The following is a 27,960-nucleotide window of genomic DNA, read 5'->3' as shown; positions in this document are numbered from 1 at the left end:
TTACGATGATGTCGTTAAATCGAGAACAGGTCGCCACTGGATGAACCAGCAGTGCACATAAAGCAGGAAGGGCAAAGCCCGGAGGGTGGTAAGCTAACGAGATTAATAAAACGCGAGATGCTGGATGGGCCAACGGAACAGGAGGCGGAAGAGGATCAGGTGGACGAGAGAGAATATCCAGAAAGTCACGAGCACGATTCGGGACAGGACGAGGATATTGCAGAGGACCTGTCGATGGCACCGGACATAATGAGCCCGGAGGATCAGATCGAGGCGTAGTATCGTTCGGCTCGAGCCCGATAGGAGGACGGTACCGTGTCAGGCTGTCTCGTTCGAGTTCGAGGACGAACGAGTTTTCAAAGGAGGTGGAAGAAAAGGGTAAAGGAGGTGGAAGGAGATGGGGAAGGAGCTGGAGGAGGTGGAAAAGAAGAGAACGTGAAAAAGGACGAGTCTTTCGCGGTCAAATTAAATCGTGCCATTGGAAGAAAATCGAACGAAGTAATAAATAGGATCAATGGGACGAACGAAGGGACATACGAAGGACCGTCGGAGATTCGTTCGTTCACCTCTTCCTATGAAACCCCTCGAATCATCATATCCGAGCCGCGACGTCTCAGGAGCGGCTACACTTCGAGACGTAAAAGAGAGAGATGAAGAAGATGAAGAAGAAGAACGAACGAACGAACGAACGAACGAAAGACAAAAAGAAGAAGGAGAAGAAGAAGAAGAAGAAGAAGAAGGAAAAGAAGAAGAAGATGAAGAGGAGGAAGAAGAAAAAGTGAAAAAAAAAGAAAGAAGAAAAGAGGAAGAAAAAGATTAGAGAGAGAGAGAGAGAGAGAGAGAGAGAGAGAGAGAGAGAGAAAGAGCGAAATGCGTGGAAAGTTGGCAGGAACAGACCACGCTGTGCTATCCATATCCTTACTCAAGCAATTGCGAACAACGATGTCACATTTTCATTTCTCTCCCGTTGTATTTCCTTTTACGAAGTCGCGGTATCATCTATATACATATATATATATATATACATATATATATATATCTATATATGTGTGTGTATATATATGAGTGTATATATATATATATATATGTATATATAAACATACATATATATATATAATCATCTCTCTCATGTACATTGCATTAGGATTATAAAGAAAGGATGAAAAGAGAGCGATATAGAAATGATTCCTCCAGTGGCTCCTTCTTTCTCTTGAATCTTTTTATTTCTTTTTTTTATCTCGTTATTTCTTTTATTATTATTATTATTATTATTATTATTATTATTATTATTATTACTATTATTATTATTATTATTACTATTATTATTATTATTATTATTATTATTATTATTATTATTATTATTATTATTATTATTGTTATTATTGTTATTATTATTATTATTATTTTTTTTCTTTTCTTTTCTTTTCTTCTAATACATACTTCGAATTTTTCATTTCCGTGCGCGCGCATCTTTCAAACTTTCTACAAAGCACATATATTACATACGATTACCTATTACAAACTCATACTCGATTTTATATTCGATCGACAAACGATCGAAGGAGGAAAGTTAAACGAATGAAAGAGAATCTTTTGATCGACGATCTAAACACGAATTTTCTTTTGACAATTTATAGATATAATATATTGGAGAATCTCGAGAAAAGGGACGAGGACAACAATGACGATGACGACGACGACGACGATGACAACGACGATGACGATTATATGCTACTCGATCGATGTGATTGGTCCGATTTTTCAAAAATCGTATTAGTAAAAGATAAATCGAAATTTTCTGCGTTCTTTTTCTTTTATATATATATATATATATATTTTTTTTTCTTTCTTTTTTCTTTCTTTTTTCTTTCTTTCTTTTGTTCCTTCCCACTTATAATGACAATATTATTATCGAGAAGGCCAAAGATTTATTTGCATTTCTTTTTCTTTTCTTCTTTTTTTTTTTTTCTTCTTTTTTTAGTCTTTGCTTTTTATTTTACAAAATAATCCATTGACGAAAAGATCTTTATATACTTTTATTCAAACACGCGTAACGTCTAAACATCGAACTTTCGTCCTTCGTCGTTGTCACGTATAAACTTGTAGAACAAGATACTCGTAAATAGTCGCAAGAGTTTTTAATCGTAGAAAAAAAAAATAAATAAATAATAATAATAATAATAAGAGAGAGAACGAGCTACTTCACGAGGAAAGAATGAGATGAAGAGAGAGATAGAGACACGCGCGCGCGTACATACACGCACATAAAATACACACACACACACATACACATATACACGCACATACCCGAGCTCGATTAGAAGAAGGAAGTAACGATTAGTAATCGCTGGGTGTAGAAATCGGAATCGATCGAATGCTCGAGCGTATCGGTGGTTTACGACAAAACTCTATAAATAATGGAACAAAAAAAGTAAAAAAAAAAAAAAAACGATATACAATTCAAAGTACTATGTATGATGCATATACATAATATTATATATATAACGGCGTATACGTATCGGAATTAATCAATGAAAATTAGATGTCGATCCTCCCCCGTCCACTCCTAGTCCTCCCTTTATTATCATAGAGGAAATTGCAAGAAAAAAAACCCCGTGAAAAATCGTGCTCCATTTAAAAAATAAATAAAAAATAAATAAAATGAAAAAAAAAAAATATGAAATAAACTCATCATCTTCCGAGACGCTCGTCCGCGTCGAGAGAGTTTTAGCGATCGAATAAGAAAGGAATGAAAAAACCGACCCTTTTCTTTCTTTTTTTTTTTCTTTTTTTCGTTTGGGCCTCTTCGAAGGGCCCTAAATCGTCTGGCTCCATTTACATCGTTATCATCGATTTTTAAAATCCCGAATATTAAGAGCCTAAATCGAAAAACAAGTTTTGTTTTTCTCGAAAGATCTCGCTTTTCTTCGTATTAAAGATCGATTCAATTTTTTATAAACACACACACACATACATATATATATATATATATATATATATACATATATATATATATATATATACATATATATATATATATATATATATATATATATACATATATATATATATGTAAGTACGTTTTTGTTAATGTTCGAACGAATATTTCTAGAATAATATCTCTTTGCATTTATAATTTGCCATATTTATTCTCTTTTTATTCATAGATTTTAACAATTAGTTCGCTTAAGCTTTTTTCTTCTCGCTCATTCTTTTTTTTTTTCTATTTTATTTTTTTTCTTTTTTTTTTTGTTCTTTTTTTTTCTTTTCTATCTTTCTTTTGTTTTTGTTTGGACAAATCAAAAATGGAAAGAAGAAAGGTACGAGGAGGGGCGCGTTTCTTTCATTAAACTCGGGCTTCAATAAAAGGGTCAGGTTTTTTTTGACGAGCTTTAAAAGTCCGGTGTCACTTTCATTGGGCTCGCTTTCACGATTAGTTATCGTACTATTATTATTATTATTATTATTATTATTATTATTATTATTATTATTATTATTATTATTATTATCATTATTATCATTATTATTATTATTATTATTATTATTATTATTATTATTATTATTATTATTATTATTATTATTATTATTATTGTTATTATTATTATTATTATTACCATCATTATCATTATTAATAATAATAATAATTATTATTATTATTATTATTATTATTATTATTATTTTAATATTAATTTATAATTTAAGTCTACATGTAGTGTGTATAATGGATTTAAGGACTTGATATATATAATATAGAAGACTCTCTTGTACATAGTTTAAATGATTAAAAAAAAAGAAAAAAAAAAAGGGAAAAAAAATAAGTAAGGATAAAAAACATTGTCGAGGCATTAGGGATTTGCGAATACATATTGTGAACGAATTATTTTAATCGACAGCGTCGTATAATTATAAATCTGAACGTTGCTCGAATCCCCGTCTGCATTTAATTCCGATTCGAAGTCTCGTATTTCGCGAATAAGAATAAGAATAAGAATAAGAATAAGAATAAGAATAAGAAAAATAAGAAGAAGAAGAAAAAGAAGAAGAAAAAGAAGAAGGAGAAGGAGAAGAAGAAGAAAAAGAAGAAGAAGAAGAAGAAGAAAAAGAAGAAGAAAGTGATGAGAAAGAAATAGAGGATGATAAGAAAAGAAAACAAAAATACACATACACACATGCACACACATACATACATACATACACACACACACATACATAAAAAAGAAAAAAGAAAAGAAAAAAGAAAGAAAAGGTGAAGGAGTGAGGGCAGGTAGGGGGCCGAGAAAAGCCCCGATAATTTTTTTAATTCGTCGATTAGACGTATATGTCTCGTGATAAGCGAGATTAATAGGGATTCGCATTATTAAGATTAAATTAAAAAAAAAAAAAAAATCGGTATATCTATGGTCTCACGAGACCATCCGCCTCCCCCATATCCCGAAACATTCGTTTCTGTTTATAACCTCTTCCCTTTCCTTACCATTCCCCCTTCCCAACCACCCCCCCACCCCCGATTCTTGTATCATAGCGTCGCGTCGATGTTACTCGCAGATATTATATATTATACATATTTAAAAACGTGTTTTCTGTTAAATTTGTTATATATTTCGGATAAGCCCCGTAAAGACACGTCTTTTTGAAGTTTTTTAAATACGAAAGCTTATTGAATTATTTTATTTTCCGGTGCAAAGCTGAAGAGATGTGTTCTCATTTTTGAATGATAATATAAGGATGAATATTAAATAAATAATAAACACACAACGGGTATATTATTTATTCACGAAGTCGACCGTCTCTCTTTGTTTTTTTTTTCCTTTTTTTTTTCTTTTTCTCTTGTTTTCTTTTTCTTACGAGAATTTTCTTTTTTTTTTCTCTTTTTTTTTTTTTTTTTTTTTTTTTTTTTTATCAAAACGCTCGTCATATATCACAATAGTTGAAACGATAACTGACGAACTTTCCTCCTCATATCAAGTACGAGAACACGTAGTGAGATCGTAGAATAATGTTGAAGGAGAAAGGTATGATTATATACGAAATGAAATGATCGAAGACCATATTTGAAATTGATAATGTCCGTAGGATGACTACTGGCCTAAATTGTAGTCAAGAATTAGAAATGACACGAATTTTTTTTTTCTTTTTTTTTTTTTTTCTTTTTCTTTTCCTGGATATAAGTTTATTCGAAATTATTCAAATCTGGTACTTTCTTTGATTAATTTTCAATGATTGTGTATAATTTTTCTTTTCTTTTTTATATATATATATATATATATATATATATATATATATATATATATATTATCTCCTTTATATTTATTTGTACACTCGCGAGGATAATAAATTATTTATTTACTAAATCAAATCTACATATTTCCTGATTTACTGCCGCAAGATCTTTGATTAATTCGAATTAACAATCGAGATTGTTCAAGCATCGTAAGTAAATCGATCGTTCGGTAAAATATAAAAATTGCATTTTAATTGATTATATCACTTGTAAAAACTCGTAAAACGATTTACGGGTATATTAATAATCATTTTTCATTCTATGATCATCTTATTTTTACGTGGCAGTATTATATTTTTGGTCCGTATATGATCATGTCACGTTTAATTCTAGATTTAAAATATCAAGAATTTGACATTGAATTTACTTATTGTCTTCGACCATTCGATCTAGAATTAAACGTAACATCATATCCATAAGGATCAGCGTGTTTGATAAAAAATGGAAAAAAAGAAAAAAATGTGGACGAAGAAAAGCGAGCTCAACAATTCAGAATTCGTATTATCCGATCGATTGTGAACAAGATTTACGGAGGAAATATTTATGATTTAACGAAATGTAATTTTTAGAACTTTGCCGTTCTGAAAGGAAAGATCAATTTACTATCTATATAGTATATTAAGTTGCCTTGTAAAAATGTACCGACTTCACCTAAGAAATTAAATGTGTTACTAAAAGAAATCACGTACGACTTTTTCAAATATTTTTAATCCTTTTTTTTTGCAAAAAGGCAACGCAAGATAGAGATACGATTTAAATAATGTATTGTAAGTACCGAAAGATCATAATTTTAAACTATAGTTTCTTTGTATAAGACTGAAATTGTTTGTACATGCTTAATAATCTAGTTAGATGTATATGTACGAAGGTTTATACACATAAAAAAGATAATGTATTTACAGGATATACATATATATATATATATATATATACATATATACACATAAATATATATATATATATACATATGGGGTTAGATTACAGAAAAACTAATATCACACTGTAAATAGAGAACATACGAAACCCGCAATTTCTAAGTCCTAATAAATAGAATTAAGTCTTTGTCTCATAAAGTCATCTTAAAAGAATAAATTGATGAAAGAATGACTCATAAACAATGAGAAGTTGAATTTATAACACGGACGGATTTTACCAAACTCCTAATTCGTTACGAGCTTGTTAATAATATAATATTGATTGTTATTATTCAATGAAAGCTCTTTGCATATCTAAAGCATTATATATATTTTTAATTTACTATCTTTCATATAGATTTATTATATATATTTCATTATATATATTTCTAATTTACTATTTTTCATATAGATACTTCTAATCACTCTGCTTTTAACTATTCGATTGAATTTTCATTTCTATTCTGATAAATATTTATTATTATTATTATTTTTTGTTTTTTTTTTAATTTTGATTATATTCGAAAAATTCTATTAAGAGATTATATCGATCGATACAGTCATTCACTGACACGTTGATTATGTAGGAAATTGCATTGGTCGCGATAAGAGCAAATTCTCGTTAAAAATTATTAACTGATAATAATTTACCTGTGCATCGATTTATCGACAAAACAGTTATTTCATTCTTAAAAATTATTTAAACAATCCAACTTGTTCGTATTCTTTTTTCTTTCCTTTTTAATCACATTCCTCATATATACTTTTATTTTATAATAATGTTTAAAATCAGTAATATTAATTTTTCTTCACATACATCCTCAAAGAATAGATTTTCATATATAAAGACGATATTAAGAATCAAAAGAGCACTGGAACAAAAGGATTGAATGATACATACCAATTCTTTTTCGAAAATGGATAAATAGAGTAACAATGCAAATGTAAGTAAAATTTTAACACATCGATTAATAATTGTATTTATAACATTACTTTTATCAATAGTATAAATGAATATGTTGGTCGATTAATCCGATTGATAAAAACAGGAATTTACTTTATCATCAATGGATAACCAAATAATTTACGTTTTCAATTGATGCTAAGTTAGAAATTTATTTTATCGACTGATGGTAAATTATCCACATTGCAGCACGTTAGAGTAAATAAATCTATTGATAAGTTTCTTATTACCAAGGATATAATTGTCTTAAATTTTTGAAAAATCTTTATTCTTTTGTTTTTGGAAAAAGTTCTTTTCTCGCTTTGTTCCTTTTAAGCAAGGAATAAACTTCAAATATGAACATGAAGTCGTAGATTAAGTGCTAAGGGAACGATAATTAACAATCAATTGACTTTCACAATCTATGCCGACGTGGAACAAATTTGCCGTCAAGAGATTGTTTCATCATCGAAAGTTTTAGATTTTTACATAAGAAACTTGAAGAATCTTTCTACATGAAATGTAGAAGGACTTCTTTACTTCCATTTGGATAGAATAGAAGAACATCTTCTGTGCGCGCATCTGCAGGCGCAGGCGTAGGTGTTCTCGGGTGCGATTAAGTTCATGCTTGGCTCCAACATACTCAACGTATACGCATAGATACTTCCGGGACACTCGCATGAGTATTTGTGGCTGCGGTTGAATCCAATCTTGGATTCCGATGTAACTTGTCGCTTAAGCATGACCTGTCGTGCTCAATAGTGGTGATGTGAATTCTCGTAGAACGACAATCATCCCGTTGCTTTGATTTTTCAATAATAGTAATAGTAGCAGTAGTATAAAAATGTAGAATCACCGTTAGCCCATAGATCTCCGCATGTAGCAATCTCCACGTGGTTAGATCTGGGTCGGTATTAATCGCAGCATATAGAGATCTAAATCTAGAAACGCAAATATTACCGAGTGAATGGCTACAAATTTCAGGACTTTATCAAAATCTTTTAATAAATAATTAAAGTACTTACATTTTACATTGGTAATCATACGTCGATAGATAAGCAGATTAAATAACAGTAAAATTCTTGATTAATTTTCTTAGAGAAACACACTGAAAAATTTTAATTTCTTTATTATTCTCATCGATAATTATTTATTTTTATATTTATTCAAACTTTTCGCATAATCAAGATACACATTTGCGATTTTCTTTTTATCATTTTTTCTATTATCTTTTATATGTTATATTTATATATTTTATGTATTAACGTTTTAATACATAATCGCGAGTAATATCAAGGAAATTTCTCTTTAAATGTAATTTATCTATTTGTATTTAGAAACAAAAAGATATGAAGTTTGTACAATAAATAAAAAACTTTCAGAAGTCTTTGGAGAAATATAAATCCGTCATATGGTTTTTCTTTCTTTTTTTTTTTTTTCTTTTTTCTATACAAAAATTTGTCTCATACAATAATTCGATTGTTACGTTACATAAGCGCTTATTCATCGATGAAATAAATATATAACTTATGACGGACTAATGTTTCCCTATAGTGCTAATATAATAATTTATATATCATCCATACCTGTCATTAAAGTAACATTTACAAGCCTTAATTTCTTTATCAATTCTCTTTTTCCCTTTCATCCAATTTATTTAATTGTCTCGATACTAGTTCCCATCTCGACATCCACGTTGGTCTACTCATTTCTTGAGTATTAATTTCTTCTATCAAGTTCATCGCTCGTATAAAAAATTCATTTATCTTGCCAGCCGTGCCACGTCGTAGCTTCGGAAAATTCTTATCTGCAAATACATTATTGCCATTATTAATTTGAAAACATTCCATTCGAAGGAAAATTCATTGTCATAATTATTAAAAATATTATTAATAAATGTGAAAAAGTAATAAGTAATAAAAATTAACAAAAAAGAAAGAAAATGATTAATAAATTTCTGACGATAGTTCGAACCCGATGTTCTCCGATACCTCGATCATGTATGTCGCAACGCATATAAACGTAAATACAACAACAAAAGAAAAAAAAAAAAAAGGAAAAAGAAAAAGAAACGACATGCAAGTTAATTTAAAGATATGCTAAAAATAAATAATCGATTTACTCGAAGGTCGAAAAGAATTCTTCATCCAAACAGTTTGTTGCGTCATAGAAGCGACGAATCTTCTCGTTACGAGGCATTGACTTTCACCAGTCATTGGTCTCAAACGAGAAACGAATCTTAAAAGATATTCCAAAAGATATCTATTAGAACTAGGTATCTTTTCGAAACATCTTTCTGGTTTCGAACTCCAAACGACGATATAACTCAGACTATCCATATCGAGAATAGGATGTTTCAATGTCGTCTCTAACCATTCGAATAAAAGACCAAATAAAACATCGAGATCAGTTTCGAGTTCCAAACGTTGCCATGCTGTACAACGATTATTCAAATCCATCTAGAAATAAGATTGATAATATAATAAATGAAATTTACGAATGAACGTAATATTTATTTAAAAAATTAAATTCTCAATTATATTACCTGATATTGTTGTAAAAATTTTTTCATTTTATCGCACAAACATGTAGAATCTTTAATCAACGCTTTAACAACCTCATCGATATTAATCTTTCGAAATATTTCATTACTCGCGGCAACCTTTAGATCGATTTGTGATTGTATCTCTTTGTAACAATCATTATCAATAAGATCTTGCCCGTGAATACCATCAGCTAAAACATCATCGACACAATTGTCGTCCAAACCTACAGAATTATTTATTGAAATATACAATTTTTTTCAATCCTTTATTAGATCTAAGATAATATCATTAAAAAAGAAATTCATCTTTTTCAAGGTACCCGTATAAGCTGAATCACAAGAAGGAGTGTCGGGCGACGTGCAAAATACATCGCTCAATCTTTCAATATCATCTATCGTATCTCGCGACGTTTCTACGCTGCTACCTGCTCTAACTTTTGTAGAAGCTAAAAAATGTTATGTCATTATAATGATCACTTTGTTATGTCATTATAATATCATTAATAATTTCGTAATAAATTTTTTCAAATTATAATTATTATTAATTATTATGTAATAATAATTTATTTTGTAAAAATCAAAATGGAAAATATTAATTGGATTACATGGCAATTAAAATTTATTATTGGATACCCGAATAATCGAGCGATGAGTCGGCAAGAGATTCAGTCCAAGAGTAAGAATGCCTTATGTTTCCTCCGTTCTCTCGTAATTTTTCTAATAAATATGAAATAAATTTTCGTGTAAACGGTATACTCGAAACTTTGTACTCGATCTCGCATGGCGAATTATCTTCTTGACAATCGCAAAGCTGTAGAATACGTTCGCAGATAGTGAAGACGATCTATGAGAACAAACGGGATAAAAGTTTCGTCTAATACAATTGATTTCATTTAATACAACAAATTTGTTATGCGTCGTCATTCAATGTTACGTAATATCATCAGCTGATAAATGATTATAAAGCAATTCTTATATCTTGAATGATCTATCGAATTTTATTTGTCTCATTTGATTCACATGAAATGTAACGAAACAATATCAAATTAAAATGGATTTAATTTTTTTTTTTTTTTTTCTTTAACGCTTATAATCTTCGACAATGTTTCTTAAAATTTGAAATAATTCATTTGAATGAATAATAATTTGAAAAATTTCATTTAATAACTTCAAGCCGAGATCTTTAATCCTTCAAATGGAAACAATGCGTAACAATTTATTATAGATCATCTTATATATATATATATATATATATATATATATATATGTGATGATTGATTACAATTATAAATTACAATATATATGATAATATAAATTTTAGACCTTTGGTATATGTTTAAAAGTACGTTGCTCGTAACCATGCAATACATTATGCTGTCGTTTTAGATACGATTGAAGACTACATGCTTTTCTATCGCCGATCGTGCTGCTCAATGGATAAACTATCATTTGTGGTAACACGAAATGTTCAAATTCCTGAACACAAATTATTTGTCCTCGTGTCTGAATCGCACACGGTCGCTTCATGCGAACGAATCTTATAGCGTCATTTGCTCTCACTCGTAGATTATAAATCAGGTAACATGCGATCAGAACACCTGTTCTACCTAAACCTGTGTAGAGAGAAAAAAAAAAAGAAAAAAAAAAAGAAAAAGATGATATTCTCTTGAAAAATTCGTCAATGTAAAATTTGACAACAAGAAACTTTTAAATATGATAAATTGAAATATAATAATAATGATAATGGTAATAATTAACATTCTTTTTTTTACACGAGATTGTCTCTATTCTGCGATAGAACCAAAAATAATATCAATTTGTTTTATTGTCTATCGTATCTAATTGATGACCATAAATAATTATCACGTGTACTCGTATTAAAATCGCGAACAGGAAGCAATTATCATGACTGATATACCTACATTCACATAATTTGACATAATGATTATAGTATGAATGTAGAGATAACTATTTTATTTCTAAAGTTTAATCAAATATTCGAATAAACGTTTTGTTCAAATTAATGTAAAACGTTCTATCGTCTTTCTCTTAATAGATTTTAAAGTAAATATCTTTCAAATGTTAATAGGAAAAGTATAAAAGGTTTTCAATACTCCCGTTTGATAAGCTTCACCTTTCCCATAGTGAGATTCTATATCCGTAGGTATGCCACTGACAGTGAAAGGTCGAAAGTCAATGTCCTTCTTTTAAATACTACTTTGTACTAGCGGGTAGTATCAGACGATTACGGACACGGAATACACGTATTAGAACACGGATTACATGTAATAATTTTTATTTCACGTAAAACGACGCAAAAAAAAAAGAAACTTTACGTTAATAAATGTAATAGGAAAAATAATACGGTGTTCGAAATTATTTTTATCGAGTGTATAGATGTATCTTAATAAAAAATATTTCTCGACAGATTGATTTATCAACAGAATGGAGTTTCCATTAGACGACACAATATCTATATTATTTTTATTATTTATTTAATACTCTTGAAGTAGACAAAATGCGATTGATTCTCATCGTTTAAATAAATCTTCTCAACAATTTGGAATTTATTCGATAGATACAAATCTAACGATTAATTTAATTTCTAAAAATTTACAAAACATTTTTTATTATTTTATCGAATTTATTAATTTTTATGAGTCACCTTCTCTCAGATTACACATTTACGAAATTAAATGATAAAATTAGGTGATGATATTTATTAGAATTTTCCTGTCAACCGATAAATCTACGTAGGTATTATCTGAAAAGTTGAAAACATTATGAACACGCGATACACTACTATTATATTCTATCTGAAGAATTTCATCGAAAAAAAAAGGAAAAGGAGTTTGTAAAATTCAAATAAATAATGTACCCATTATCTTGTCATGATACTTCAAAACATTCATACCATACTTTCTTTACCATAAATCATATAGTTAAGTGATATTCATTTCTAACACATTCTGAATAATTATATAATGACTATGAAAAGGAATAATAATAATAATAATACTAATAATAATAATAATAATAATAATAACATTACAATTAGGATAAGCGATTTAACTTGTTTTTGAAAATATTGTCGATGATCAAATGGACATTTGAATTGGATAAATAATTTTTATCGAGGAATAACACTCTAAGTCAATATTATTTCGCATAGGATGGAAATTAGATGAAAGAGAAAGAAAGAAAGAAAGAAAGAGGAAGAGAGAGAGAGAATGAGAGAGAGAGAGAGAGAGAGAATGAGAGAGAAAGAGAAATCGATTTACCAGCATGACAGTGAATCGCCACTCTTCCTTCTTGTACGGCAAAGGCTACGACCTTGACCATATCCAAAAGTTTTGCCATCGTAGCTTCGCCATAATCCTTCATAGCAAAATTGTAATAATAAACTGTAAATAAGAAAATATATGAAATTTTGATAAAAGAAAAAGAAGAAAAAAAAAACAGAAATGGAGTATGACAATTGGATCACAAAATATTCAAGGAAAGATTGTCTAAATCAAACGATGATTCCGATAATGCTGTTCCTGTTTCCTTTCTTTCATTTTATATATGTATATATATATATATATATATATATACATATATATGTATATATATATATATGTAATATGTATATATATGTAATATATATACATAGGTAGATAGTTTTGCTGCATTGCATGTTACAACACCGAACTTGTTCGATCTAGTTGTTAGGATCGCGGAATACAGTTGGTTCTTCCTTCCTACCAGGCTCTACCTGCTTAACAAGGACAATTTAACCCCTCTCGTCGAATTTAACCCCTATCACGAACATCCCTGTTTTATGGCGAAACATCATGGCCAACTTTCGTTCGAGTTTGACGTCGACGAATTATTCATTCTTCCGTATTAACTGTATATATATATATATATATATATATATATATATATATATATATATTATTAACACGATTAAACATTTCGATCTTCAAGAAATATACATAGATTTGTATAATATATTGTATCTATATATAAATATATAAATCTATATAATATATAATAATATATATATTATATAGATTTATATATTTTCTAAAATAAATGAAATGTATATAATTAATGTATATTTGATATATAATTTTTAAATAACAATAATATCAATAATGATTCATACGTTTAAATATATACTAATCGTTCCACAAGGATTATTTAATTTTATTACAAATTAAATTTATTACAATGTTATTATCGTATCGTATAATCCTAAATCAAGTCAATTAGTTCTAATCGCGTGTAACACGATTTATCTCGATGACTCAGAAATGCATTATAAATTCTATTCTTACTATTTAATGATCGAGAAATCTGTACCCTTTGAAATTTTCAAATTATTTCCCTTATCCAAGGATCTACCAAAAGATAAACGTATGTGGAATATCGTAAAATGTTTCAAGAATAAAATTAAATATTATCATTTCAACGTTGTAAATTGGCCGTCTTTTTATGAATAATAATAAATTCAAATAAATTTTATTTCCTCGAACGAAGAAACGACGCGAAAGTGTATATGAAAGTTAATAGGTTTGATAAGACGACGAGATAAAAATTCACGTACTCTTGTTCTTCATAAAAATATTAGGATCGTAGGTGAAGCCACTCTTTTCGAGAGGTCCCCCGCAACTTGCATGTTCACCCGGTGTTTGCAAGTTTATTATGGTTTTTATACTCCATTTCTGAAATTGGCCAATTATGTTTTCCTTTATTATTTGTCCTGTATTTGGTCGTGCCATGGCTAAAACATCGTCTGTCACCCTAAAAAAAAGAAACACACACACACACACACACACACATATGTATATATATATATATTCTCTCGTATATATTATTTTTATTATTTGTATTATTATTCAGATTTGTTAAATTATTAAAAATTGTTATAGCAAATTACATTGTCTAATAATACATTGCAATAAGATTAGAAATTCTTTATAATATTTAAATGAACGAACTAAGGAACGAACGAAGTACCTCGTGCAGTTAAAAACGTCGATATACACGTTCCGGAACATGTAAATTACCATAAATTACTAATTTGCAGTTCATAAATTTTTTTTCGTTCAACGTTATCGATCCGTGTACCGATACTGAACGAGATTAACATAAAACCACGGTGATATGCAAAATTACAGAAAGATAAATCGATAAAGAATGACGATTTTTTATTTTTCTTTTTTACCTCCTTGCTCTTAATCTATTCGTAACTTTCTTCATTTTATTATTTTTTTTTTTATTCTTTTTTTTTTTTTTATTTTTTACATAGTTTTAATCAAAAATTCAATAGTAATCTCACCAGTGCGAAAAGACGTTTTGTATCGCCATGTGAACCGGTGGCCATGCTTTTGGATTTTCATACTTGCATCTGGATCCACCGCAAAAAATGGCACACTGTATCGCTTGCGGCGTAAACTTTCGCAAATTTTCGGAAAACTTATTATAACCGGGTAACGGAATATCCGGCAAGTTAGTCTGTCCGCTTTGAAGTCCAGCTGGTATCAAAGAGCTTATGTCCATTCTACGAGAGATCGAGTGGAGTTACGATCGTTTCGTCGATCTTTAAGAGAAAACAAAAATTGAAATGGGGAAAATTGTACTATCCCATGAAATTTAAAAATTATAAAGGAATTCTTACAATTAATCGAATTATCGTTTCTTATAATTCGAAATAGTTGGACGTCAAATTTGTAATTTCTTGATCGAAATGAAGATTTACAAAAAAAAAATAAAAAGAATAAATAAAAAATAAAAAATAAAACGATAAAAAAGAAAAAGAAAAATCCAGGAAACGAAGAAATATAAATATAATATATCGTAGATTTTTATTATTTAACTTACGTGTGGAAATTTTTTCGTATAATCTTCGTCCATCGCATAAAAGAACACAGGCGTTGCGAATTAAAAAAAAAAAAAAAAAAAAAAAAGAAAAAAAAAAAAAAAAAAAAGAATAAAAACCTAGCTTCACGTGGTTATCTTTTTAATCTTTTTTTCTCTTCCTGATTTTTGTCTTTATCGTATCACAATGATATTATAATACGTTAGAATCGAGGCCGCTTAGGGTTGCGTTTTGATCACGCAGACGAATGACCGAGTGTGTATATGAAAGAGACAGAGAAAGATAACAAAAGACAGAAAAAGAGAAAGAGAGAGAGAAAGAGAAATGATCAATGGGAAAAAGCACTTAACGTACTCACGTATAAGCGCATAGCGACTGACACTCCCGCCACACCAACAGCCACTTTATCCGCTTTGGAATCGTAAGGGTTGCGCGCGTGCGTAATGCGATTGTATTATAGCGTTCCCTGCCAACGTATGTGTATATAGGATCGTTCAAGTTTTACTCGATCGTTCCTTCTCTCAGAAAACGAGATTTTTTCCACGATATTATTTATCATTTATTTATCTCTTTATTGGAGAAAAAAAAAAGATAGAATATGTTAAAGATTGTATGTTTCATTATAGAAACTAAAAGGAAGTTTGTTTTTTTTTTTTTTTTTTTTTTTCTTTCAATGGTGAAGAATATGTTTAATAAATATATCGTAATTGATTTAACTAACTAATATGTATTAACTAATGCCGTTAATCATAAAATTATTAAATCCATTTGCATCAGAACTTTGAAAATGATATTAACGTTATTCGTCCGACAGACGAATTTTCAGATTGAAAAGGTCTAAATAACAATGAATAAACGAAAAATTTAATTCTAATGCGCTATAAATTATGAAATTTCTAAGAGACTCGAAATCTTTCTATAATGCTCATAAGATAATACTTTACGACGACAAGAGAATATTTTCGATAATAAAATATCCCGCGGCTGATGATAATTGACAATCATGCTGTGGGGATTATACCATTTACGAATACAAATAAGTTAATTATAAGTTCTTCCCTCGAAAGAGATAATAATAATTTTTTTAATAATATTATTTTAATATAGATAATAATATTTTTCTTTCGAAAAGTTTATATAAACGCGAGAAATAAAATCTACGATTTGAGATAATAATGATAAAGTCTTTAATAATAGAAAAAAGAAATATATTTCATCGTTATCAAAATATCGATATAAAAATCTAAAATAGCTATTAACAATAATATATATGTCGTTATTAATAAATAATAATGATGTAGATATTAGAATTTTTCTTTAAAATAATATTTAAGAATTCTATTATGTTTAATTTATATTATTTATTGTATTGTGATTGTACGATATAACTATTATAACGTTTAATTAAAATTAGCCGGAAAAGATTTTTAAAAATGTACTTTAAAATATTTAATTATTCATTAAAAGATTTTAGAAAAATTCCAAAATATGTAGCCATTTGTTCAATAGTACTTCCATCCCATAAGATTTCAATATATATATATATATATATATATATATATATATATATATATATTTCAAGTACTATCGACCCAGGTCTCACCACGTGAAGAGGTTACTGCATTTTGATAGCCGTGGAGACCTACGAGTTATCGATGATTCTACTACTTTAAAATTCGCGTCCACGGATAAAATTAAGTTCCCGATATTCTATGCAATATTTAAACAAAAATCTGCTATAATTAAATGATTATTTTATCGTATTCCGTGTACGTTATAGATTATTGAAATAATTGAAAAATTATCGAAGGTATTAATTTATAATTTTTCATATTTAAAAATAAAGAATTTCGATGTTCATTCGTCGAAATACAAAGAAAAAGAAAAAAAAAATTAGAAATTAAGTTAACTTAAACTCAAATAATCAAGAACTATACAAAAATATCTCAATCATATATATGAGCCAATGATGACGAATTTGATCTGATTCGTTTGAGATATGAAAAAAGAAAGAAAAGAAAAAGATAAAATATGTTTTGTCATCCAAGCTATCCTCAATATTTTTTAATTATTATACAAAAAGAGAACTATTATTCGATTAAAAAGATATACTTATCTTTTGTCGCGTTATATAAAAAGAAAAAAAAAAGGAGAATAATATTCAATTAATTCAAATATATCTAATTGTCGGAAAGAAAAATATTTATCATTAAATTATATCAATTTTATATTCACCGGTTCATATACATATCTATCTATCTATCTATCTATATATATATATATATATATATATATATATATATATATAGATAATAACTCGATCGGTAATCCAAAGATTAAACATGATTGAAAAGTAAAAGAGATCTAATCACTGAGAGTTTCACATTCTTATCCAGCTAGAAGTTGACCGATCGTGTCGCTGCTGTTGCCGTTGCTGAAATGGCTGCGAAGAGTCAGCAGACGCATGGACGACCAAGAGAAGAAACGATTCTCAATGATCCTCGTTGATCCGGCGGCAGTAGCGGCGGACGCGCGCTAGTGTCGGCATCGGCTGTGTTGCTGTTGCTGTTTGCTGCTGCTGACTGCCTGTGCTGGCTGCTAGTTGTTGCTGATTATTCCTTTTCATCATTATCATCATCATCATCATCATCATCATCATCATCATCATCACCATCGTCGTCGTTATCGTCGTCGTCGTCGTCACTGTCGTTGTTATCCTTCATTCTCATTACCATCATCATCATCAGTATCATTGCCATCTTCATCTTTATCAATATCATCGTCATCATCGTTTTCTTCTCTTCATCTTCATTTCTCTCTTCGTCATCTTTAACCATCCGATCGAATTCTCAACGATTTCACTTGAACGAGTGGCCTCAACCTTTCTGTTTCTCATCATCGAATCGTCTAAAACGTTGCCAGGAGTAACCAAGAAAAGTATCAGAAGAAAGAGAACCGGTTCTCATCGGCGTGGGAAGAAGCGGCACGAGTACGAAGAAGATAACGCGACGCAAGTACGACACGCGAGTTTTCCTCGAGGATTCTTTCTAATTTGAAGAAAAACGAAAGAGAGAGAGAGAGAGAGAGAGAGAGAGAGAGAGAGGAAAGAAAGAAAGAGAAAGAGAGAGAGAGAGAGAGAGAGAGAAGACATATCTTTTCTCTCGATCATCGAGATGAGCTCGTCCACTTTTGCGGGGTAAGTAATACTTTTTCACTGTTATGTACTACATATTTGATACTACTTTATATATATATATATATATGTATCCACATATTTGGATATTAGGTATATATATATATATACATATAAACTCGATTCAATCCTTTTTCAATGATATATAAAAAAAAAGATTAAGATATAAGAAGCTAACCTAGAAAATAAATTGTCTATATTTCTAAACTAGCATTGACCAGATTATATTGTATAATTGAGAATTATAAATACATTGGGAATGATCGAGTTACAAATGAAATAACTTGTATATAAGTCTATTATTTCTTGGTTTTTTTTTTTTGATCTGTTTTCTTCTTTTCTTTTTTTTTCTTTTTTTTTTTTTTTTTTGTTTTTTTTTCTTTTCTTTGTTTTATTTTAATACCATCTAGTCTTTACTTTATCAACGTTTAACCGCTGCAAGGGGGATCAAGTATGAAATTAGATACAGTATCGTTTCCTCCTTTTCCTTCTTACATGAAGAGGAAGAGATTCATATTTTTGTATCTCTTATTAACGAAAGAGACGAAGAGGAGACTGCGAGATAAGTAGCGTCTTCCCTTTTAGCTCCTCTTAAATCCGATCCATACGGAAATACCAAGCAAGCTTCGAATTCGTGAAAGGATTGGGAAAGGTCAGGATGAAAAAAAAAAAAAAGAAGAAGAAAGACAGACAGACAGACAGATAGACAGACAGACAGAGAGATAGAGAGAGAGAGAGAGAGAGAGAGAGGCAGATGGAAAAAAGAGAGAAAAAAGAGAGAGAGAGAATGAGAGAGAGAGAAGATTATGTTCCCCCTTTCGAATATTCATCTCGCGTCCTAAAGTCTCGTGAAAAAATCAGCCCCGAAGGAAGAAGAAGAAAAAGAAGAAGAAGAAAAGGAAGAAGAAGAAGAAGAAGAAGAAGAAGAAGAAAAGAAAAAGAACTAGGGACACGTTTCGTTCGTGATCACTCGATCAAAGCCATAGACCTTGTAGCGGTTCCAAGAAAACATTTCGACCTACATTTCGTATTCAAAGACGAACTACGATCGGACGTTAATCGTTTCAAGATCGATAATCTAGTCTTTTGTCATTCGAAACGAAAATTTTTTTACCAATGAAATATAAAAGGCCAATTCTTCTTTTAATCATGCATATCGTTAATATGTATAAAGAAATAGAAAGTGGAGCAAATAAGTAAGATTAGAGAGCTTCGTGTCTTTGTGCTCTGAGGAAAAGAAAAAAAAGAAAAAAAAAGAAAAAAAAAAGGAAAAAAAAAAATAAGTAAAAAAATAAAAAACAAAATAATAAGAACGATATCGAACGAGTCGTTCACAACTGGAGAAACGATCCAGTACCCAACATGAATGCTATGCATTGTTTGAATTTACATCGGCGAGTTAACACAACGAAGTCTCACGAAGAAGTAAGAGTAGGTACACTCACACACACACACACATATATATATAAATGTATATATATATATAACGAGCGCCCACGTTATGTAGACCGTCTTTCTCTCTCTCTCTCTCTCTCTCTCTCTCTCTCTCTCTCTCTCTCTCTCTCTCTCTCTCGTGCGCACTTTTTCTTTGGACTACTGCGCCCACGTAAAAGACATAAAATCAAATTTTCTTCCCTCTAAGATCGTTCGTTGAGAATAACTTCTCGTTTCTTTTTTTCTTTTCTTATTTTTATTTTCCTTTTCTTCTTTTCATTCTTTTTGTTTCTCTTTTTTTTTTCTTTATTCTTTTCTTTTTTTTCTTTTTCTTTTTTTCGAGACTCATTTATTCTTTCATTTTCTTTTTTTAATTCTCCTTCGTCGTCATAATCGTCGTCATCTTTCTCCTAATTCTTTTATACTTTCTTTCAAAGTTTTTTCTCGGATCGAGTCGAAGGTGAAAGAAAATTTGTAGACGATGTGAATGACCCCTTCCGATCGAAAGGTATAGGAAAATTGTTCATTGCCACGTGCCATCACCAACTCGGCAGGCAATTTATTTTTAACGTACGTATACGTGTACCCGCTCACGATGGCTCATCGCTAACGTTGGACCATCCTTCTCTTCTAAGTCTCGATCTTTTTTTCTTTCCTTCATTCTTTTTTCTTTCTTCCTTTTTTCGAATTCGATCTACCTCTCTTTTTCTCTCTCTCTTTCTCTCTCTTTTTCTCTTTTCTGAACCAACATTTGGGATAGACCACTCCGTTGATTTCTCTTATGTTAGCAATGACTCACCCCTCCCCCCCTCTCTCTCTCTCTCTCTCTCATATTTTCTAGCTTCTTCCTTACGCATTATCTCGCACAAATTAATCAGCAAATATCACGTGAAATTGAAAATAGATGACAACGACGTCAACGCGATCCATCCCGTCCATTTATATTTTCGTCTATATTTCTTTCTCTCGATGATCATATTTCCATTAAAAGAAATTTTATTTTATTTTACAAATAAAATAATTATTCGTTCTCGTAGAAATCTCTTAAATCATTAATCCTTAAATATATTCTCAAGTTTCAATGATTACAGAAGAAGGAAATGATATTCGTGTAAAAATAATTTTAACTCATCTTCATCGTTAATTTTATCTATATCCGATTGTTTTACTCTTTTGTCTATATGTTCGATTAATCGATTTATTCGATTTTATTCATTTCGTGGTTTCCCTTTTTCACAGTACGGAAAAACCACGGCATACGAAATCCTAAAAATAAAATAATCGGAAGCATTTTATACGGCGCTTCGCCGCGCAGGTCAACCCGCTCTAAAATTAAACCGTGCTTGGCGTATCTACCTAAATACATTTCTATGCTATAGACTCTGTTGGCTGGGTTCCGAGCTTCGCGGCATCGCACATTCGATTCGCCATGACCAAGCTTTTCTAAGAAAATTTCCCATTTACTTGCCGATCACGATCATACACGATTCTCTAATTTCCAATTATTTTCCATTTAACACGTCTCCATAAAAAAATGTCTTCTTCTTATCCTCATTTATCATTATCTTAAATGGTTAATCGAAATATCTTTCATTTACTCGTTCCTTTTTTATAATTATTATATCATTCGAAAAGGATGCGTTTTATTAAAATCGACCTCTCATAATTTTCTCCTTTCTTTTATCTTTTGTTTTTCCTTTTGTTTTTATACATTTATCAAAACATTCCAAATTTTTCATTGAATCGAATATATCACATAGAAATTTTTATATTAAGATATATCACGATTATAAATATCCAATGTTAATTATTAAATATAATTATGTAAGTGCATAGAAGAGCGCATGTTTACTTTCTTAAATGTTACAACGAACGTGAGTAATAAACAACGATGAGTAAAGTGATCTAGTCTCTAATTCTCGGCCAAATATTCCACGGAAATCGACTCCGCGACTATTTGAAGCACCTGCGGAATAGACGAGGGTATAAAATGAGCACCGCCACGTGTCACAATGGCCGTGCCAAAATAAAAGCGTCGCTGTTTCGTAGATTCTTCCCGAATATTCTATTATTAAAAGTTTCGCTTTTCGTACGAAGAAATAATACAACCACGAGAAATCTTGCGAAACTTTATCTCGTCACTTTTCTTTTCTTATCTTGTATTATTCTTTTCTTACTTTTTGAAAATCATCGATAAGTCAAAAGTAACAAAAGTAATATTCTAATTTGATTATGATCCTTAACAGAGGTCGATCACCTTACTATTATCGATACACCGATAAAACTGTTAATTACGAGAATTACATTAAAATAACACTTTTCACTCGAGTTATCTTTATTTTAAAAATCAATCAATCGATCGATCGATCGATCGATCAATCAATCAATCAATCAATCAATCAATCAATCAATCAAAGTTTCTCGAATACCAAAGAGAAAATTCTATCTGACCAGATCTTCTCTGATTCTCTCTAATTGTAATTAATTTTATTTTCCCTTTTTATTATTTTTTCTTTTCTTTTTTCTTTTTTCTTTTTTTTTCTCTTCTCTTCTTTTGTTTTTATATGATTTTACGACTTCATATTTCCTAATTTTATCTTTTATCATGGTTCGAACGTTCGATTAACGTAAACTCATTTTTTACGATCGATTAAAAATTTATCTACGATAAAAATCTATTTTTCCTTTTTTCATGAATTTCTAATAGATTATATATACATATACACCTATGTATATATATATATATATATATATATATATATATATATTTATGAATGAGATAAATCAATTCGCTCGTTTTATCTGCGAATAGAACGTAATCCCGCCGTAAGCTAGTTCGCTCGTACGAACGAACGAACGAAAGCATGGCGGGGTGTCGGTTAAATCAGCGGCTAAATTTACATAAGAGTATCTTGAACTCGGTAAAAGCGAGTTAGGTACGTAGCGATATGAGTTTCTTCCATCGGCCAAATGAAGATTACTTTCAAATAAATTGGAGAAGTGTTATAGAGAAAGAGAGTGAGAGAGAGAGAGAGAGAGAGAGAGAGAGAGAGAGAGAGTGAGAAAAAGAGAAAGAGAAAGAGGATACTTGAAAATGACGAGCGTTCTCGAGAGGTCGACCTTGCGATTCGCTTTAACGTGAAACTTCCATAAATGGAATTCATTTTGCTCTTATAGAATCGTATATAGTCATTCTTGAGTCAAACGACAAACTTGAGATATCTGGGTTAGTTCATTAAAGTCTAAACACAAACGTGTTATTTTTCTCTCTCTCTCTCTATTCCTCATTTCCTCTCATTTTTTGCTCTATTCCTTCATCCTTTTTCTCTCTTTATCTTATACTTCATCTATCTAATATAATATTACAAAAGTTTCAATCGGAAATCTTTCAATGTTTCCTCTTCTTTCGATGTATTACATTAAAGAGCATCGTAATATGAACTTTTAGTTAGTGTGCGTCAACAGGTGCGTCCAAACTGGTCCACGATTAAAAGTGTATATTTTTAACGACATGGAAATATATATCTAGCTATCACGATGTCTAATATCGTTTTCTTTAATCTTTTTAACAAGAACGTCGCTTACATCAAAACCAACGACAAATGTATAAACAATCGATGATTTTTAAAATACATTACGTTCGTTCGTTCGTTCGTATGTTCGTTCGCGAATAACGATTAGAGACGTTGTGTCTGTGATTTGTCGCTATTTTTAGCTCTAGCAATATTCGTTTAGTTTCTAACATATATCAGTTAGCTAACTTGTGCTCTCTCTCTCTCTCTCTCTCTCTCTCTCTCTCTCTTTCTTTTTCTTTCTCTCGAATGTTCCCGTATATTATGTTATTTTCTTTTCAATCGTTTATGACAAAGATCATTCGACTCTTTTAAAAGACTCGTTACTCTTCTACTCTTCACTGTCTTCACATATTGATCAGTTATATGTAGATATATATATATATATATATATATATGTATATATATCTATGTATATGTATGTATGTATGTATAAGTCTCGTAAAGATAACTCAAGTTTTGCGTCTCTTTTTAAACGAATAAAAGTCAAGTGCACAGTGCAACATATTTAGAGGAATGATTTAATCGTTTGAACGAACTACCACTTGTGCTGATTCTACTAAAGATTTTTATCAACATCGAAGGATACGCTGACATCATTGCTCTTTACGTTTTGTTCGTCCTAAGTTAACTAAATCTCTTTCCTTTGTCGCGATTGACGTTCAAAATTTATACATTCTTCGGCCTTTCTTTATATACATTTACTTTCGAAGAAACGATTTTGCGGTTTCAAGATCGTCGTCCATTCGTTCGACTTTTTAAATCAGACCTTCAACGCATACGTTTATTGCCTAATCAATTTCTTTTTTTTTTTTTTTCATTTTCTGAATCATCTACATCCACGTAATGTCTTTCATAACTTTCCTTTTTTTCTTTTTTCTTTTTTCTTTCCTTTTACTTATTTATTTATTTATTTTTTTCTTCTTCAACAACATACGAAACAATTCTTTGTTTGCCATCGAAACGATTCGTAAATGTTTAATAATAAAATTCTTTGAAAAAATTACAATTAAAACGATTTATAATGTTACAATTAATGTCGACACATTTTGATTGATTAAATCCAACTAAACTTTATTAACGATGATAAATGAACGGGACTCGTTCAAACAAAAGAAAATTCTAACTAGACAAAAGAAAAGGAGAAGAAAAAAAAATATAGGAAAAGAAAATATTCGACTTATCAATAATGATTCTTATTAAGAACATTAAAACGTGCTCATTATCGATGAAACTAACAATTAAATCTCATTGACGAGTGCATCCGATCGTTACGAATATACGTGTAAAGTGAAATATGAATACGTGAAAGGTGATTCATCTTTCGTGCGACTGCATGCCATAGATAACATTGGAATGTCTAGAACGATCTGAAAGACAGAAGAGGAGGAGAAGGTGAAGGAGGAGGGGGAGGGGTGGGGAGGAGGAGGAGGAGGCGTTGGAGGGGACGAGGAGTAAACTTTTGGGCGTATATTTTTGCAAGGCTTTGCTTAAATTTTACGAGCGAATGCTCGATTCTATCTCGTTGACATATCGATTTTAATATATTCTTTCTTCACGACCAATCTTTTCTTTTCTTTTCTTTTCTTTTTTTTTCAGGAGCTCGGAAGCCGGGATATCAGGTACGTTACATAAAGAATTTTCATTCGACAATCTCTTTTTTTTTTCCTTTTCTTTTTTTTTTTATTTCTCTTAGAAACCCTTCTTCAAAAATATTTTTTCATTCAAGTCAATATGCACGTCCATCAATCGATAAAGTCAATATTATTCGCAAAGTTTTATATACATAATCGAAAATTACATATTTGTGTTCGAGAATTTTCATTATTGATAAGTGAGGAAAAAAGAAAAAGAAAAAAAAAAGAAATAAATAAATAAAAAATGTACATTTCCTTCATATTATTTATAATGAAAATTTTCAAATTTGACGTGTAAAATTTGTATTAACTCAATCATCGGTATCATCGATTTCTATGTAATTGATTTGTTATTAATATCTTCTTCTTAAATTGATTACTCACCCATAGATTTGTACAATATTAAATTTATATATATATATTCTATAATGGAAGTAATAACGTAGTAAAACTAAAGTCAACTAACAATCAACTTACATACCTGTAACATTAACTTCCATTAGGACGAACGATCCCTTATTATTAACTCATTAACGTTCCTGCAAATTACGAATCATTTACAGGATTTTGTGCCGCGCCTCCACCACCCCCACCACCGCCACCAGTGCCCGGTCAAATGCCAAGTATGAGGATCAGTACTGCCGAGGTAAGGCATATTCCGTCGGTTCGACTTCCTTTCTCAGTCGCAAGCCTTATCGCGTTGCTTCTCGACGTGTTTTCATACCATCGTGCGTATTTAAGTGTACACATACATACATACATACATACATACATACATACATACATACATACATATATACGTACATATATACATATATACATACATAGATAAATACATGAATACACATGTGAACACAAATGAAAGTTTTCACGGCCGATAATTCCACTAATTAACCATTTCGAGGTAACATACGTAGCTGATAAATCGGTAGAAAATATCATGACCCGATACATGGTAAGAATTAAAAGATAGAATAACTAGTTCGATATCTTTATTTTTATTATCGATCATTATACCGGGAGTGATTTAATTAAAAAATATAAACGAATTTTTATCGTCGTTTATTTAGATCTATTGTTCAAACTTTTTATTTCGTTTAAACCATTGAAATATATTGAATGTAACAATATGTTTACTTATTTTTACGATACAGATAGATTATTAATTTGGATGAATTCAATGATGTGTTTCTTGTTTCTTTTCTTTCTTCCTTTTTTTTTTTTTTTTCTTCTTCTTACAGGCATCGGCTACGAAAAGGGCCCAATTACCGGCCAATTCAGACACCATCTACGAACCACCAATAGCCATTCAAAATGCAATTTTAACGAAGGACAAGAAACCCTTCACCTATACGCCTGGTATGGGCGGTAAACTAGATCTCTCTCAGATTCGAAGTCCACGTATGGCTCGAAGAGTAGCAAAGAACGCGAACGACGAGGGCATAGAAGGGCCACCGAAGTCGGCCCTTGAATCGAAACCAGTGCAACAAACGACTGGCGCAAGTCTCTTTGTTCAGCCGCAAGTCGCCGTTCCGGTTTTCCCAGTGAATGCTCCACCTCAGCCTCCGGTCAATAGAAACCCGCAAGTGCCGATTCTCAATAGAGTGCCTTCAAATGGTAAAGAGTTCAAATCTAACAAGTTTAAGATAATTTATTGGCGATTAAAAGAAAACTAACTTATAACGTAACGATTTCCTTATTATTACTTTCAACATATTATAATTAGATCTTTTATATAATTAAAATAAGAATATAAAAAATTATCTGATCTATTTTATCATATCTGTAGCTTTCAATGTGATATTCATAATTATCTAATAATTATATTTGATAAATATATTATATAATTAATTTGAATATATATATATATATATATATATATACATACATATACACACGCACACACACACACACACACACACACATATATATATATATGTGTGTGTATATAAAACATGTGTACAGAACAACGTATAAGTTCTAACTTGTACGAATATACAGTTATAAAATATTTCATAAGAAATAATGAAATAAGTAAGAAAAATTTTAACTTTTTTGCTAGTACAGAGAGAGAAAGAGAATAATAAAAATTAATAAACTTATGTTTTTCTTTAATAGCCGGAGATAGACAAGTGGAACAGACAACCAAAATCGGTGCCAAAGAGGAGACAAAAGTGACTCCTATCCAGATTACTAATGTTCAACCGAATACACCCGAGAGTCCCGGTACTCCCCAAGTGACATTGGCGAAGGCACCAACGCCTTGGTTACAAAATAAGAACAAGCAACAGGAAGAATTACCGGAGTGGGCGAAACGTTCGAGCGTCAATAAAACCGCGAACTCATCACCCGAGTATAGCCCATCCACGCAGCCAACCTACGCTACGGCGAAAAACTTAGAGCAAAATCAGCAAACGATACCGCAATGGCAGCAACCTCAGCAAAAACAACAAACGTCTCAACAACAGCAACAAAGGCAACCTCAACCACAGAGTCCACCCTATCAACAGAAACGTCAAGTGTCTAGTCCTACCGTTCAGCAACAACAAGAACGTCAAGCTATGATCAATCA

At 30.5% G+C, this 27,960-nt stretch overlaps 3 protein-coding genes across 23 annotated transcripts in view; 2 read left to right on the top strand and 1 right to left on the bottom strand.

Moving 5' to 3' along the window:
• Positions 1-2,968, top strand: part of FoxP (forkhead box transcription factor P) — a 288,984-nt gene extending 286,016 nt beyond the window's left edge. For all 18 annotated transcript variants that reach the window (XM_085658133.1, XM_085658138.1, XM_085658135.1 and 15 more), the window contains one exon: positions 30-2,968. In XM_085658133.1, the coding sequence (XP_085514259.1) occupies positions 30-279 (250 nt within the window). In that variant the 3' untranslated portion in view covers positions 280-2,968. The remainder of the gene's footprint in view (positions 1-29) is intronic.
• Positions 2,969-7,317: 4,349 nt separating this feature from the next.
• On the bottom strand, positions 7,318-26,133 carry LOC118440468 (uncharacterized). Of its 3 annotated transcripts, XM_085658425.1 has the most exons (13): positions 25,870-26,133; positions 15,907-16,121; positions 15,013-15,273; positions 14,278-14,474; positions 12,965-13,087; positions 11,007-11,296; positions 10,317-10,527; positions 10,004-10,129; positions 9,684-9,907; positions 9,261-9,597; positions 8,725-8,945; positions 8,164-8,246; positions 7,319-8,079 (listed from the first exon to the last, which is right to left on the bottom strand). In XM_085658425.1, exons 3-11 carry the CDS (start codon positions 15,231-15,233, stop codon positions 8,764-8,766), a joined length of 1,911 nt encoding a protein of 636 aa, XP_085514551.1. In that variant the 5' UTR covers positions 15,234-15,273; positions 15,907-16,121; positions 25,870-26,133; the 3' UTR covers positions 7,319-8,079; positions 8,164-8,246; positions 8,725-8,763. The 3 variants fall into 3 exon arrangements, with proteins under 3 accessions (XP_085514550.1, XP_085514551.1, XP_035719453.2); XM_085658424.1 differs by lacking the exon at positions 25,870-26,133 and having other exon boundaries at positions 7,318-8,079; positions 15,013-15,234; positions 15,555-15,911; XM_035863560.2 differs by lacking the exons at positions 15,907-16,121; positions 25,870-26,133 and adding an exon at positions 15,555-15,607.
• The window catches only part of LOC118440466 (uncharacterized), a 19,440-nt gene continuing 9,486 nt past the window's right edge, over positions 18,007-27,960 (top strand). The window contains exons 1-5 of one of the 2 annotated variants that reach the window (XM_035863525.2): positions 18,007-18,748; positions 25,351-25,373; positions 25,952-26,034; positions 26,630-27,005; positions 27,507-27,960. The exon at positions 27,507-27,960 is cut by the window's right edge and continues 37 nt beyond it. In XM_035863525.2, coding sequence (XP_035719418.2) covers positions 18,726-18,748; positions 25,351-25,373; positions 25,952-26,034; positions 26,630-27,005; positions 27,507-27,960 — 959 coding nt within the window. In that variant the 5' untranslated portion in view covers positions 18,007-18,725. Of the gene's footprint in view, positions 18,749-25,350; positions 25,374-25,951; positions 26,035-26,072; positions 26,344-26,629; positions 27,006-27,506 lie in introns of those variants that run through there. The other variant, XM_035863526.2, reaches the window with a different exon arrangement.

This window comes from Vespa mandarinia, chromosome 7 (genome assembly GCF_050613455.1).
Source record: "Vespa mandarinia isolate Hongniang chromosome 7, ASM5061345v1, whole genome shotgun sequence".
Lineage (NCBI taxonomy): Eukaryota > Metazoa > Arthropoda > Insecta > Hymenoptera > Vespidae > Vespa > Vespa mandarinia.
Note: the sequence above shows the minus strand (reverse complement) of the source record. Positions and strands in the feature narration are given on the sequence as shown.

Bases quoted from the DNA above. Each gene is read 5' to 3' on its own strand.
- LOC118440468 (XM_085658424.1), bottom strand. From the start codon at position 15,592: ATGCGATGGACGAAGATTATACGAAAAAATTTCCACAC. The intron at 15,235-15,554 runs GTAAGTTAAATA...GATCTCTCGTAG, and splicing joins ATACGAAAAAATTTCCACAC to AATGGACATAAGCTCTTTGA. The intron at 8,946-9,260 runs GTAAATCGATTA...ATGTATTTGCAG, and splicing joins GAATTCTTTTCGACCTTCGA to ATAAGAATTTTCCGAAGCTA.